The sequence below is a fragment of the Oncorhynchus gorbuscha genome, linkage group LG15, assembly GCF_021184085.1.
Source record: "Oncorhynchus gorbuscha isolate QuinsamMale2020 ecotype Even-year linkage group LG15, OgorEven_v1.0, whole genome shotgun sequence".
NCBI classification, from domain to species: domain Eukaryota; kingdom Metazoa; phylum Chordata; class Actinopteri; order Salmoniformes; family Salmonidae; genus Oncorhynchus; species Oncorhynchus gorbuscha.
Genome location: NC_060187.1, coordinates 31615725 through 31630139, shown reverse-complemented (window position 1 = coordinate 31630139; position 14415 = coordinate 31615725). Strand labels below are relative to the sequence as shown.

Genomic DNA, 14415 nt, shown 5'->3' with positions numbered 1-14415 from the left:
GGATTGACTACTGTCAGCAAAAATATAATTTGTCTGCAAATCAAGTCTTATCTTATCCCTCTCTATCTTCAAACATCAGCTGTCTGAGAAGCTTACCGATCACTGTATCTGTAGAAAGCAATCTGTAAATAGCACTACCAACTACTTCATCCCCATATTATTACTTACCCTCTTGCTCTTTTGCACCCCATTATATCTACTTGCACATCATCATCTGCACATCTATCACTCCAGTATTAATGCTAAATTGTAATTATTTTCACCTCTAGGGCCTATTTATCACCTACCTCCCTACTCTTCTACATTTGCACACACTGTACATAGATTTTTCTTTATTTTTCTTTTGTGTTGTGTTATTGACTGTACGTTTGTCTATGTGTAACTCTGTGTTGTTGTTTTTGTCCCATTGTTTTGCTTTGCTTTATCTTGGCCAGGTCGCAGTTGTAAATGAGAAGTTGTCCTCTACTGGCCTACCTGGTTAAATAAAGGTGTAATAAAATAGAAATGGAAAAAAATATGGTCTATTACTTCACCAGCCATTCACAGAATGTGAGCCCATATATACCTACCTAAGCAGTACCTCTCAGTGAGGGGCAAACTATTGCTGGTGTGGCAATAGCTCTGTTAAATGAGTGACAGGTTGACACAATCCAGCTCGAGCCTCATCAGGCTTTCCATAGGTATCCAGCAGTCCATTTACTGTAGGGAGATACTAGGACTGCTGACTGTTGCAGGGCTCAGGACCTCAACATGTCCCAGCTCATTTGGAGAGTAGCTTCCTGTTCTGCTCTGCCCTCTCGTCTTCCAATACTCTAATTAAGCAAAAAGGCCCGAGGGGGTGCGGTATATAGCCAATATACCACGGCTAAGGGCTGTTCATATGCACAACACAACACGGAGTGCCTGGATACAGTCCTTAACGTGGTATATTGGCAATACACCACAAACCCCTAAGGTGCCTTATTGATGTTATAAACTGGTTACCAACATAATTATAGCAGTAAAAATATTTTTTTTGTCATACCCGTGGTATACGGTCTGATATACCACGGCTGTGAGCCAATTTGGATTCAGGGATCGATCCACCCAGTTTATAATACCCTGTACATTACAGCCTCATTTGCTGAATGACAATGAGCTTCCTCAGTGTTCAAGTATCTTATACATGGTTGTAGCCCAGGTCTTTACATGTGTGTCCCTTCTCTTTGGTTATTTGTAATGTCTTAAATGGCTTATTGTGAGACAAGCATGGGAGTTCTAGTGGCATTAGTATGCAGAGGTGTACTGTAGACAGAAGAGCTGTCAATGTGCTTCTGTAGCTCAGTTGGTAGAGCATGGCGCTTGTAACGCCAGGGTAGTGGGTTCGATCCCCGGGACCACCCATACGTAGAATGTATGCACACATGACTGTAAGTCGCTTTGGATAAAAGCGTCTGCTAAATGGCATTTTTTTTTTTTTTTTTTATCTTAACCTCAGACTATTCCAACACACATTGCACCCCTTCAGTGGAAGCATATGTATTTAATCAGATCTCCTGTGTCTTGTATGGGACTACTAACTCTGTCTGTCTGTCTCCCAGTTCCGTGTGTTCACGGCGCCGTTCCATCGCGTGGAGTTTGCAGACTTCTGGCTGGCCGACCAGCTCAACTCTCTGGTGATTGTACTGATGGACCTGGAGTATCTCATCTGCTTCTACAGCTTTGAGCTCAAATGGACCGACCGCAAAGGCCTCCTGCCCATGTTCAACAGTGAGTTAGACCACAATGAGTACCTACCGTTGCTCTGTAAGAAACTGTCATGTCAGGTATGCAGTGAAGGAACAGCTGAATGTATGTAACCCAAACCGATATATCATGCTGGTTCAGCAGCTCTGTTCAAACTCATCTATAACAGTTTTGTTTAGGAGACATGTACTAAGGTGGAATGGTTTAGCTCTCTCTGACTCCAGTCAATATTCAGTGTCATCTGTCTTGTCTGTCTGCCTGTCTGCCTGTCTCTGTCTGCAAGTCTGACTGTGTCTGTTTGTCTGGAAAATGGTTCTCCTCAGTAATTTGCAGCCCTCTGCTGTGGCCTGAAAAATCAGCAGCGAGGTAATTGAATGGAAATGTTTGTGTCCAGCAGTGTGACTCTCATGTTGATTAGCTGTCCACTCAGAGAGTCAAATCAAAATGTATTTGTCACAAGCTTCGTAAACAACAGGTGTAGACTAACAGTGAAATGCTTATGGGCCCCAACAATGCAGAGAGAAAGGAAATAGAGAAATAAACATGTAAAAATAAAAGTTAGTAATGATACATAAACAGGGTACCAGTACAGAGTGGATGTGCAGGGGTACGAGGTAATTGAGGTAGATATGTACATATAACGAGGACTAAAGTGACAGATAGTAAACAGTAGCAGCAGCGTATGTGGCTGGAGACTTTGACCATTTTTAGGGCCTTCCTCTGACACCGCCTGTTATAGAGGTCTTGGATGGCAGGAAGCTCGGCCCCAGTGATGTAGAGAGTGCTGCTGCTGTGTGTGTACAATGGTGACCCTGGCCGTGACCCCACTCCCTGCAGGTGTCTCAGGGGGAGTTAAACACTTTGTAACAGGACAAATATAAACACCCGCTAAATTATTATTATTATGATTGTGATTATTATTATTCTGTGTGTGTGGGAGAAGGAGAGAGGGGAGGGGACAATGTGGGTGTATGGCAATGAGTCAAAGCACTGGGACTACAGCTAGCTAGTCCACAAATGACCTTGAGCTGTCTCTCAGTGAGTCCAACAAACCCATTCCATTCTAACAGAACAGTTCAAAAGGTCAAGCTATAAGAATGGTTGATACCAAAACCATATACATAATGAAAATATGGCTGTGTTTGATAAATGTTTGAATGTTTTGGTTGTTAAAGTGTAATTTTCTCCCCCATTCCCACTAGGTGATTACACTTGCCACAGTTACTCCTACGGTCTACGTGCCATCATCCAGTGTCTGCCTGCTTGGTTCCGATTTGTGCAGTGCCTCCGTCGGTACCGAGACACCAAGCGAGCTTTCCCTCACCTGGTCAACGCTGGCAAATACTCCACCACCTTCTTTGTGGTCACCTTCGCTGCACTCTACAGCACCCACAAAGGTAAGGAGACACACCTAGCTTTTTGAGCCAGTTGGAGCTGACCTTGAGTGCAAATGGCTGGATTTCCTCTCTGTTTGTCAATGCCTCATAATAATGGAAATGAAAAAGTACTAAAGCACAGCATAGACTAGGAGAGAGGGAGAAAGGGAGAGAGAGGGAGAGAGAGGGAGAGAGGGAGAGAGAGGAGAGAGAGAGAGAGGGGAGAGAGAGAGAGAGAGAGAGAGGGGGAGAGAGAGAGAGAGAGAGAGAGAGAGAGAGAGAGAGAGAGAGAGAGAGAGAGAGAGAGAGAGAGAGAGAGAGAGAGAGAGAGAGAGAGAGAGAGAGAGAGAGAGAGAGAGAGAGAGAGAGAGAGAGAGAGAGAGAGAGAGAGAGAGAATAAGAAGGCAGGCAGGCTTGTCATTCTCCAGCTCCACAATCAGCCGCTGATTAAACAACTAGGACATAAGAAGGCAGGCAGGCTTGTCATTCTCCAGCTCCACAATCAGCCGCTGATTAATCTGATTCAGAGGTGTTATCACAACAGCATCCCTTCAATATTCTGCCTTTGTGCAATCTCATATCTTGGCTGCATTGATGTTTGTCCAAGTGGATAATTTCAAAGCAGTTTGTTAAGCGGTTTTTGCCATTTCATTATTTATATGCTCGTCCATCGACAGTTATATATTTATTTGTGCAAATGCCAGCTTTTAAACTTCCGCTCAACCTTTGAAATTGTTAAATGTTACTGCACAGCATGATTTTTGCTTCATTTTTCTTTATACATACATACTTTATATATTTAAATCAATGTTTGTGTTTCTTCTGTAACCTGACTCCATTTGGCTGTCAGTTTGGAGGCAGTGAGGAGGTTTTAGGTTCTTAGGAAATGAATCCATTAAGGCTTTTTCCTCTTCCAGTCAGTCGGTCCATTGCTCTAGTCTTCAGCCCTGTGGACCCTGGACTAATGAGCCCTCTTCATTTCATATGCTGTGTGAAGACATGTTTCATCCCCCCCCCCTTTTTAACAGAGAGGTAGAGTCGGGGGGCGTTAAGTGAGAAGGGATAGAGGGAATATCCAGACGACCATACCCACTTAACCCGCAGTCTTTCAACTGCGTTGGCATGGCTACCAAATTGAGAATTTACAAAACGTGTATGCACAGGGTTTCCATACATATTTGAAGTATGTTCTTCATAGTCATTCGAATCTAAAAGAGATGCATATGGGTTAGACTATTAAAAATATGAAAATACTTATCAAATTGTCCAGTCCATTGCTCTTTATTGTTGCTAGACTCAGTCTGAGTCACAGTATACAGTATATGTTGGTATGTCTGCTGTATGGGCCAATCAACTGAAGTCTAGCCAGATGTGAATGTGGAGGTGAGGTGCATCTTGGTCACAGAGTTTGACAGTTCTGTTGTGACATACAGTAGATGGGATGGATAAATGAGGCCTGGACCCAGTGGACCGGAGCCTAGCACCTAGATTACAGAGCATCTGTTTCATACGAAGAACAGAGCGCCGCACAGCACACATGATGATCATCGCTCAGTATTGAATCATGTTCATGCCGGGCACAGCGGTAGTAAATCAGCATCAGAAACGTTGGCAGGGCTCCCAGATTGTGTATGGATATATCACCTTCATTATACATCCACAAAGTAGTGCTCTGATGCTGCCTCATGACCCCATTGATTCCAGTATTACACCAATACCACGGAGAATTGTGCTATATTCACATTACAATAAATGTATGATAATGCAAAAGGGACTCAATGCAGAGGGTTTTAGTATGTACCCTCCTACTAGGTTTTAGTATGTACCCTCCTACTAGGTTTTAGTATGTACCCTCCTACTAGGTTTTAGTATGTACCCTCCTACTAGGTTTTAGTATGTACCCTCCTACTAAGTTTTAGTATGTACCCTCCTACTAGGTTTTAGTATGTACCCTCCTACTAGGTTTTAGTATGTACCCTCCTACTAGGTTTTAGTATGTACCCTCCTACTAGGTTTTAGTATGTACCCTCCTACTAGGTTTTAGTATGTACCCTCCTACTAGGTTTTAGTATGTACCCTCCTACTAGGTTTTAGTATGTACCCTCCTACTAGGTTTTAGTATGTACCCTCCTACTAGGTTTTAGTATGTACCCTCCTACTAGGTTTTAGTATGTACCCTCCTACTAGGTTTTAGTATGTACCCTCCTACTAGGTTTTAGTATGTACCCTCCTACTAGGTTTTAGTATGTACCCTCCTACGATATAGTAAAGGAGTTGGATTCATTTGAATGCAGGTTAAAGACTGAAGTTGTGCAGATCCAGTTTTGGCAGTCCTGTGAATAGACGATTACAGTAGAAATCATCTATAATTAAATCAAAGACTGATGCTGTGTATGTTGTCCCAGCTGTTGTTCCTGGAAATGTAGAAAAAGGACCAAGGGATTTCCTGACTTTAGAGTCCAAAGTACCACAGGATATTGAGCCTGACAGTATGACGAAATACTTTATTCAGGATCAATATGGCATCAGCTCTTGTACAGTAGTAGCTTAATTAAAATAAAATAGCATTTTATTCGACACTTGCTTCGTAAACAAAAGGTGTAGACTAACAGTGAAATGCTTACTTACAGGCCCTTCCCAACAATGCAGAGAAAAAAAATAGAGAAATAATAGTAAAAGTAGAGCAAGTAATAATAAAAGTAATAATAAATCCACAATGAGTAAAGATAACTTGGCTACATACACAGGATACCAGATTCAAGTCCCTGTGCAGGGGTACGAGGTAATTGAGGTAGATATGTACATATAACTAGGACTAAAGTGACAGATAATAAACAGTAGCAGCAGCGTATGTGATAAGTCAATAAAGGTCAATGCAGATAGTCCGGACAGCTATTTGCTTAACTATTTCACTGACTATTTAGCTGTGTTATGGCTTGAGGGTATTTTTATTTATTTCACCTTTATTTAACCAGGTAGGCTAGTTCAAAACAAGTTCTCATTTACAACTGGGTAGAAGCTGTTCAGGATCCTGTTGGTTCCAGAGTAGACTTGATGCGTCGGTACCGCTTGCCGGGCAGTAGCAGAGAGAACTATGACTTGGGTGGCTGGAGTCTTTGACAATGTTTGTGTCCTTCCTCTGACACCACCTGGCATAGGTCCTGGATGGTTGGGAGTGGCCCCAGTGATGTACTGTACGCACTACCTTCTGTAGCACCTTGCGGTCGGATGCCAAGCAGTTGCCATACACAGCGGTGATACAGACAGTCAAGATGCTCTCAATGGTGCAGCTGTAGAACTCTTTTAGGGTCTGAGGGCCCGTGCCAAATCTTTTCAGCCTCCTGAGAGGGAGGGTTGGTGTGTGTGGACCATGATAGATACTTAGCTGATGCTTTCATGCATGGTTCAGTGTTGGTTGCCTCGAAGAGAGCATAGAAGGCATTTAGCTCGTCTGGTAGGCTCGCGTCACTGGGCAGGTCGTGGCTGGGTTTCACTTTAATAATCATTTGTAAGCTCTGCCTCATCCGACGAGTGTCGGAGCTGGTGTAGTAGGAATCAATCTAAGACCTATATTGATGCTTTGCCTGTTTAATGGTTGGAATATGTACGTACGGTCACTCTGGGGACGACGTCGTCGATGCACTTATTAATGAAGCCAGTGACTGATGTGGTGAACTCCTCAATGCCATCGGATGAATCCCGGAACATATTCCAGTCTGCTTTAGCGAAACAATCCTGTAGTTTAGCATCCACTTCATCGGACCACTTCCGTATTGAGCGTGTCACTGGTACTTCCTGTTTGAGTTTTTGCTTGTAAGCAGGAATCAGGAGGATATAGTTATGGTCAGATTTGCCAAATGGAGTGCGAGGGAGAGCTTTGTATGCGTTTCTGTGTGTGGAGTGAAGGTGATCTAGAGATGTTTTGCCTCTTGTTGCACATGTGACAAGAAATGAGGTCAAATAGATTTCAGTTTTCCTGCATCCAAATGACAGGCCACTAGGAGTGCCGCTTCTGGATTAGCATGTTCTGATTTACTTATGACCTTTTACTTTTTTGATTCTTCGAAGTAGAAATCTTCATCCAAATCCAGGTTATTAATCTCTGTTCTGATGTCCAGATACTCTTAACAGCCATAGGAAACAATGGTGGAAACATTATGTACAACAACATTTCATTAAGATCAGCGCAAAAAAAACACAAAATAGCAGAATTGGTCGGGTGGGAAAGACAATGATTGGCCGATAGAGTGTGGGTGGGACAATGGATCAGGTAGAAGACATGGACTAGGTGAGAGACAGAGGGAAAATGTTCCTAAGACTAAAAATATATTAATATTAAAAAAGTGTTAACGCTAAAGAGGACTAATAGGCCGGCCGTGTAGGTGAGAGTAAAACGACAATGAAGATGAAAGAAAAAGTTGAACTGATCATCAGATATAAGAGGAGAAAGGAGAGCAGAGAGCAGGGAGGGAGGGAGGCAGGGAGGGAGGGAGGCAGGGAGGGAGGGAGGCAGGGAGGCAGGGAAGGAGGGAGGGAGGGAGGGCAGCAGTGGAAGAGGGGAAGAGGATGGACTTGCTCGAGGAGAGTGAGTTGTAATAACCTTCCTGCGGCGAAACACATCTCTGGTGGATGCTGCTGGAATAGAGATGAGACCCAGGGCCAGGCTATGGCTTGCTGACTGAGTAGGATGTTGTTGTCTATGGACACACGGAGCTGCCAGAACCACTGCATAGGAAAGAGCTCAATGTTCTAACACTCCCCAAACCAACTAACAGGGTCATGATACCCACTGAACTCTGCCTCAACCCTGTTACAACAACACTATCTCTCTGAGACATGCTGCCTATTATGACCCAGCATCATATTCAGTTGTAGGTGGAGTTGAGATATAACTACCGGTATCTGTAATGTAAATCCATATCCATAGAAATTATACTCCACCCAGGCAGGTACTAATATCACTACACAGACTCACTATCTCACTACCAATCAGCCGTGTGAATTCAACACGAGGCCACTTTCCCTGAGTCAATAACCTTTGTTTGTCTTGCTAGGTCTCAGTGTCTGATTGGATAGGCTCTGTGAGGAGAGGGGGTGGTGAAAGTGATGGGGCAGGCAGGTAATAGATTCTTTATCACCTGAACAGCAGTACAAGACAGCCCAGGCAGGCAGCACCGCAGCAGATAACAACCCAGAGACAGATGATTGCTTTTCCCGGGTTCCCAGGTGCTTATTATAACCTTCAATGGGAGGCCTGTCCTGAGCCTGTCATGGCAACATCTCACTCTTAAATGTCTTTTAACCGCTTAGGCCCCTGCTAAACACAAACATTTAGTGAGCATGACAGAAGCAAGTGACCGCCGTTGTCCTCTATTTAGCTCCAGATCAATGACTAGCCACCCACACTAGACATCAGTCCTACAGAGCCCTTGAGGCCAACCAGAACCAGCTTAGTGATGGACGAGTGGTATCTTATGTGATCATATTTTTTAAAAAATGATTTCAGATCTATCATATCAAATCAAGTGAAATTGTATTGGTCGCATACACAGCAGATGTTATCGCAGGTGCAACTAAATGCTTGTGTTTCTAGCTACAACAGTGCAGTAATACCTAGCAATAATACCATTTAAATAAACAATGCAAACATGATCCAGATATTTTTTCAATCCATTTCAGTACGCGCAATGTTACGGACTGGAATATATATATATATATATATATATATATATATATATATATCATCAATCTACACACAATGCCCCATAATGACAAAGCGAAAACAGTTTTTAAGAAATGTTTGCACGCCTCCCGGGTGGCGCAGTGGTCTAGGGCACTGCATCGCAGGGCTAGCTGTGCCACCAGAGAGACTGGGTTCGCGCCCACGCTCTGTAGCAGCCGGCTGCGACCGGGAGGTCCGTGGGGCGACGCACAATTGTCCTAGTGTCGTCCGGGTTAGGGAGGGTTTGGCTGGTAGGGATATCCTTGTCTCATCGCGCACCAGCGACTCTTGTGGTGGGCCGGGCGCAGTGCGCACTAGCCAAGGTCGCCAGGTGCATGGTGTTTCCTCTGACACATGGCTGGCTTCCGGGTTGGATGCACGCTGTGATAAGAAGCAGTGCGGCTTGGTTGGGTTGTGTTTCGGAGGACGCGTGGCTTTCGACCTTCGTCTCTCCCCAGCCGTATGGGAGTTGTAGCGATGAGACAAGATAGTAATTACTAAAAAACAAAAACAGAAATGCCTTATTTTCATAAGAATTAACTGAATACTTATACTTAATGCCTTATTAAGTATTCAGACCCTTTTCTATGAGGTCAGGTCCATCCTGTTTCCGTTGATCATGTTTCTACAACTTGATTGGAGTCCACCTGTGGTACATTCAATTGATCGGACATGATTTGGAAAGGCACACACCTGTCTATATAGGGTCCCACAGTTGACAGTGCATGTCCGAGCAAAAACCGTGCCATGGATTGTGTCGAGGATACCAAAACATTTCTGCAGCATTGAAGGTCCCCAAGAACACAGTGGCCTCCATCATTCATAAATGGAAGAAGTTTGGAAATACCAAGACTCTTCCTAGGGCTGGCCGCCAAGCCAAACAGAGCAATTGGGGGAGAAGGGCATTGGTCAGAGAGGTGACCAAGAACCCGATGGTCACTCTGGCAAAGCTCAAGAGTTCCTCTGTGGTGATAGAAGAAGCTTCCAGAAGGACAACCATCTCTGCAGCACTCCACTAACCAGGCCTTTATGGTAGAGTGGCCAGACGGAAGCCACTCGTCAGTAAAAGGCACATAACAGCCCGCTTGGAGTTTGCCAAAAGCCCCCTAAAGAACTCTCAGACCATGAGAAACAAGATTCTCTGGTCTGATGAAACCAATGGTCTGATGAAACCAACTATTTGGCCTGAATGCCAAGCGTCACGTCTGGAGGAAACCTGGCACCATCCCTACGGTGAAGCATCGTGGTGGCAGCATCATGCTGTGTGGATGTTTTTCAGCGACAGGGACTGGGACACTAGTCAGGGTGGAGGGAAAGATGAACGGAGCAAAGTACAGGGAGATCCTTAATGAAAACCTGCTCCAGAACATTCAGAATGTTCAGGGGTGAAGGTTCACCTTCCTACAGGACAATGACCCTAAGCACACAGCCAAGACAAAGCAGGAGTGGCTCCCGGACAAGTCTCTGAATGTCCTTGAGTGGCCCAGACAGAACCCGATCAAACATCTCTGGAGACCTGAAAATAGCTGTGCAGCGACGCTCCCCATCCAACCTGACAGAGCTTGAGAGGATCTGCACAGAAGAATGGGAGAAACTCCCTAAGTACAGGTGTGCCAAGCTTGTAGCGTCATAACCAATAAGACTTGAGTCTGTAATCGCTGCCAAATGTGATTCAACAAAGTACTGAGTGAAGGGTCTGAATACTTATGTAAATGTGATATTTCCAGGTTTTTATTATTATAAATGACAAACATTTATAAAAATCTGTTTTCTCTTTGTCATTTCCCAGCTTTGAGGCACCTGTACAATCTATCTGTATCTGTAATTGTTTGTTGATGCAGTAGTTTGGTGGTGTTAGGATGCTCCAGTTTTCCTTCATTCTGGATTTACACATGAGTATGTAATGTATAATGTATGTAACCCCAATTGCCTGCTGTGAACATATCAAAAATACTTTTTTAAGGGAGACGTAAAACATTTAAGTTTGAGGGATAAACCTCATCAGGAAATATGTATAATATTAGTAATACTGGGTTAATGCGGGGACAAGGTACTAGATGAGGTAGCCTGATGCAGAACCCACTGTAGGGTGAGAGCAGGGCTAGAGGGACCAATGTAATTCTCTGTGAAAAATGTACCCTGTTACTTTCCTGGCGCCCTGGTGGCAGTGTGTGGGAGGCATTGACCATGACGGATGGCACTGTCCCTGTCTCAGCCCTGCTGGAGTCTGTGTGTGGTCAGGTCCGACTGTGTATCTAACCAGTCTGTCAGTGCACACACAACCATGCATGCACACACAACCATGCATGCACACACAACCATGCATGCACACACTGTAGGGTCGTCTCTTGGACCAACAGGCTCCGAGACAGCTTCTACCACCAAGCCATAGGACTGCTAAATAGCCATAAGACTGCTAAATAGTTCATTAAATCTGAATTTACCTTATTTTGTACTGACTGTGGTGAGTGACTCTCAAGACTACATATGCACACTCTATGCACACACCCTCAAGCACACTAGACTGTCACTCACCACAAAACCCACACACATTCACATACACTACATATGAACACAAACACATCGCACACACATAAGTATACAGACACAACACACACACACACACACCTGCTGTTACTTACTGGTCATATTCCTTCATGGGGAAAAATAACAATACAACAGACTATTCTAAGACGCACAGTAGACTTACCCAGGGGATTCACCAGAGTCATTTTCAGTTCAGTCAGAACTCTCCACCTGGGTAAAGGAGGCTGGTGTGAATAGTTGTCATAAGAGTGGTTGCGTCACATTGCGTGACGTGTCTTCTAGGCCTGGGTGTCCTGTTGGTGTGTGAGTCTCTCAGTGTCAGGCCACACTGTTCTGTCACAGCGGGGGGGAGCCCAGAGCCCAGGCAGATCAGACTAGAATACCTCAGTCATCAATAATCCCCCAGGCATTCAGGCTGTCGCTGGAGCAGCATGGGAGTCTGGCCCAGTCAAAATACACAGCTATGATACAGGGAAATCAACATGACACTACTGCCGAGCTGGTTACCACTACACATTCTAACTGGCATGACGTCAAGATGAAATTAGAACATAATAAATATACTTTTTATTAGTAGTGAATTGCCAAACTGAAGGACATATCAACATGTTGTTTCAAGAGCCTCCGAATAGTATACTAAGAATTAGCATGACATGTTCCATCCATGGTAACCTGTCTCAGTAAATGTAGTACTTATGGTAGAAGTTCTCCCTCTGGTGGGGATAGTGAAGACCAGAGACAAACGTTTATGAACAAGCTGCTGTCTCTGTCCGCTGTTCAAAGCAGGCAACGTATGTGTTCTTCTTAATTATCAAGGTATAATGCACACAGATTTGGGCAAAATGTATTTATTTATTTGATTTCACTACCGTTACACAGACGAATGGACTCATTGCTTTGTGTCTGTGCTTCACAGAACAAAAGCATTCCGATGCAGACATGTTCTTCTACCTGCTGATGGTGTTCTCAGCCGTCAGCTCCCTGTACACTCTGATCTGGGACCTGAAGATGGACTGGGGCCTGTTTGACCGCGGAGCAGGGGAGAACACCTTCCTTAGGGAGGAGATTGTCTACCCACAGAAAGTGAGCATCACACACACATAACCTGCATGAACACACAGCACGGCACACACCCACTCGTCCTCTGACCTGACTTCGCCATTATATTTCCCAGGCATACTACTACTGTGCCATCATAGAGGACGTGATCCTGCGTTTTGCCTGGACCATCCAGATCTCCCTCACCACCATGACCAACATCCCCTCTGTGGGAGACATTGTGGCCACCGTTCTGGCTCCTCTAGAGGTGTTCAGGTGGGTTACAGTATTACAGAGCTGGACAGACTACTTCTCTCTCTGTCTCTCTGCCCCCCCCCCCTCTCTTTCTCTCCCTGCTCATTATGTTATACCTCATTCTGTATCCACACACAGGCGTTTTGTCTGGAACTTCTTCCGTCTGGAGAATGAGCACCTGAATAACTGTGGTGAGTTCCGTGCCGTGAGGGACATCTCGGTGGCTCCGCTGAACGCTGATGACCAGACGCTGCTGGAGCAGATGATGGACCAGGAGGATGGAGTCAGGAACCGTCAGGGCAAGAAGAGCTGGAAACGCAGCTACAGCCTGTCCCTGCGGCGCCCCCTGCTGTCCTCTCAGTAAGAACCTCCTCACACACACGCACAGACACACACACACCAAAAATACACATAACTTACGGCCACATGGACAGGAATCGGTATATGTTAGCCTTGTGTTTGTCTGACAGTATCCATGTGTCTATTCCTTCTCTCATCCAGATCATCCAAGAAGGACACCAAGGTGTTGATTGAGGACACGGATGATGAGGCCTTCAGCTGAGCCCAAAGCACCAGCTCTACAACCCCAGTGATCACTCCATCACAGAGCTGCCTCACACACACACACCACACACACACACACACACACACACACACACACACACACATACACACACACACACACACATACACACACACACACACACACACACACACACACACACACACACACACACACACATACACACACGCACAGGCAGACACAGATAGATACACAGGAAGACACAGGTAGACACGCAGGCAGACACAGGTAGACACGCAGGCAGACACAGGTAGACACGCAGGCAGACACAGATAGACATGCAGGCAGACACAGATAGACATGCAGGCAGACACAGGTAGACACGCAGGCAGACACAGGTAGACACGCAGGCAGACACAGGTAGACATGCAGGCAGACACAGGTAGACATGCAGGCAGACAGATAGACACGCAGGCAGACACAGATAGACACGCAGGCAGACACAGGTAGACATGCAGGCAGACACAGGTAGACATGCAGGCAGACACAGGTAGACATGCAGGCAGACACAGGTAGACATGCAGGCAGACACAGGTAGACATGCAGGCAGACACAGGTAGACATACAGGCAGACACAGGTAGACACGCAGGCAGACACAGGTAGACACGCAGGCAGACACAGGTAGACATGCAGGCAGACACAGGTAGACATACAGGCAGACACAGGTAGACACGCAGGCAGACACAGGTAGACACGCAGGCAGACACAGGTAGACATGCAGGCAGACACAGATAGACATGCAGGCAGACACAGGTAGACATGCAGGCAGACACAGGTAGACACACAGGCAGACACAGATAGACACGCAGGCAGACACAGATAGACACGCAGGCAGACACAGATAGACACGCAGGCAGACACAGATAGACACGCAGGCAGACACAGATAGACACGCAGGCAGACACAGGTAGACACGCAGGCAGACACAGATAGACACGCAGGCAGACACAAACATACACACTAATACATATAGACATACAAAGAAACACACAATAATTCAGTGATACACAAACATATTCATTTATTCAAGCACAATCTCAGTATATGATATTGTTATAGATGAGATGGGATTACACACACACACACACACACACACACACACACACACACACACACACACACACACACACACACACACACACACACACACACACACACACACACACAC

At 45.3% G+C, this 14415-nt stretch overlaps 1 protein-coding gene across 1 annotated transcript in view; it reads left to right on the top strand.

Moving 5' to 3' along the window:
• LOC123997457 (xenotropic and polytropic retrovirus receptor 1 homolog) overlaps window positions 1-13368 on the top strand; it is an 86141-nt gene extending 72773 nt beyond the window's left edge. Inside the window, exons 10-15 of the mRNA XM_046301718.1 lie at window positions 1581-1749; window positions 2928-3122; window positions 12287-12453; window positions 12545-12684; window positions 12802-13023; window positions 13165-13368. Coding sequence (XP_046157674.1) covers window positions 1581-1749; window positions 2928-3122; window positions 12287-12453; window positions 12545-12684; window positions 12802-13023; window positions 13165-13225 — 954 coding nt within the window. The 3' untranslated portion in view covers window positions 13226-13368. The remainder of the gene's footprint in view (window positions 1-1580; window positions 1750-2927; window positions 3123-12286; window positions 12454-12544; window positions 12685-12801; window positions 13024-13164) is intronic.
• Window positions 13369-14415: the final 1047 nt, after the last annotated feature.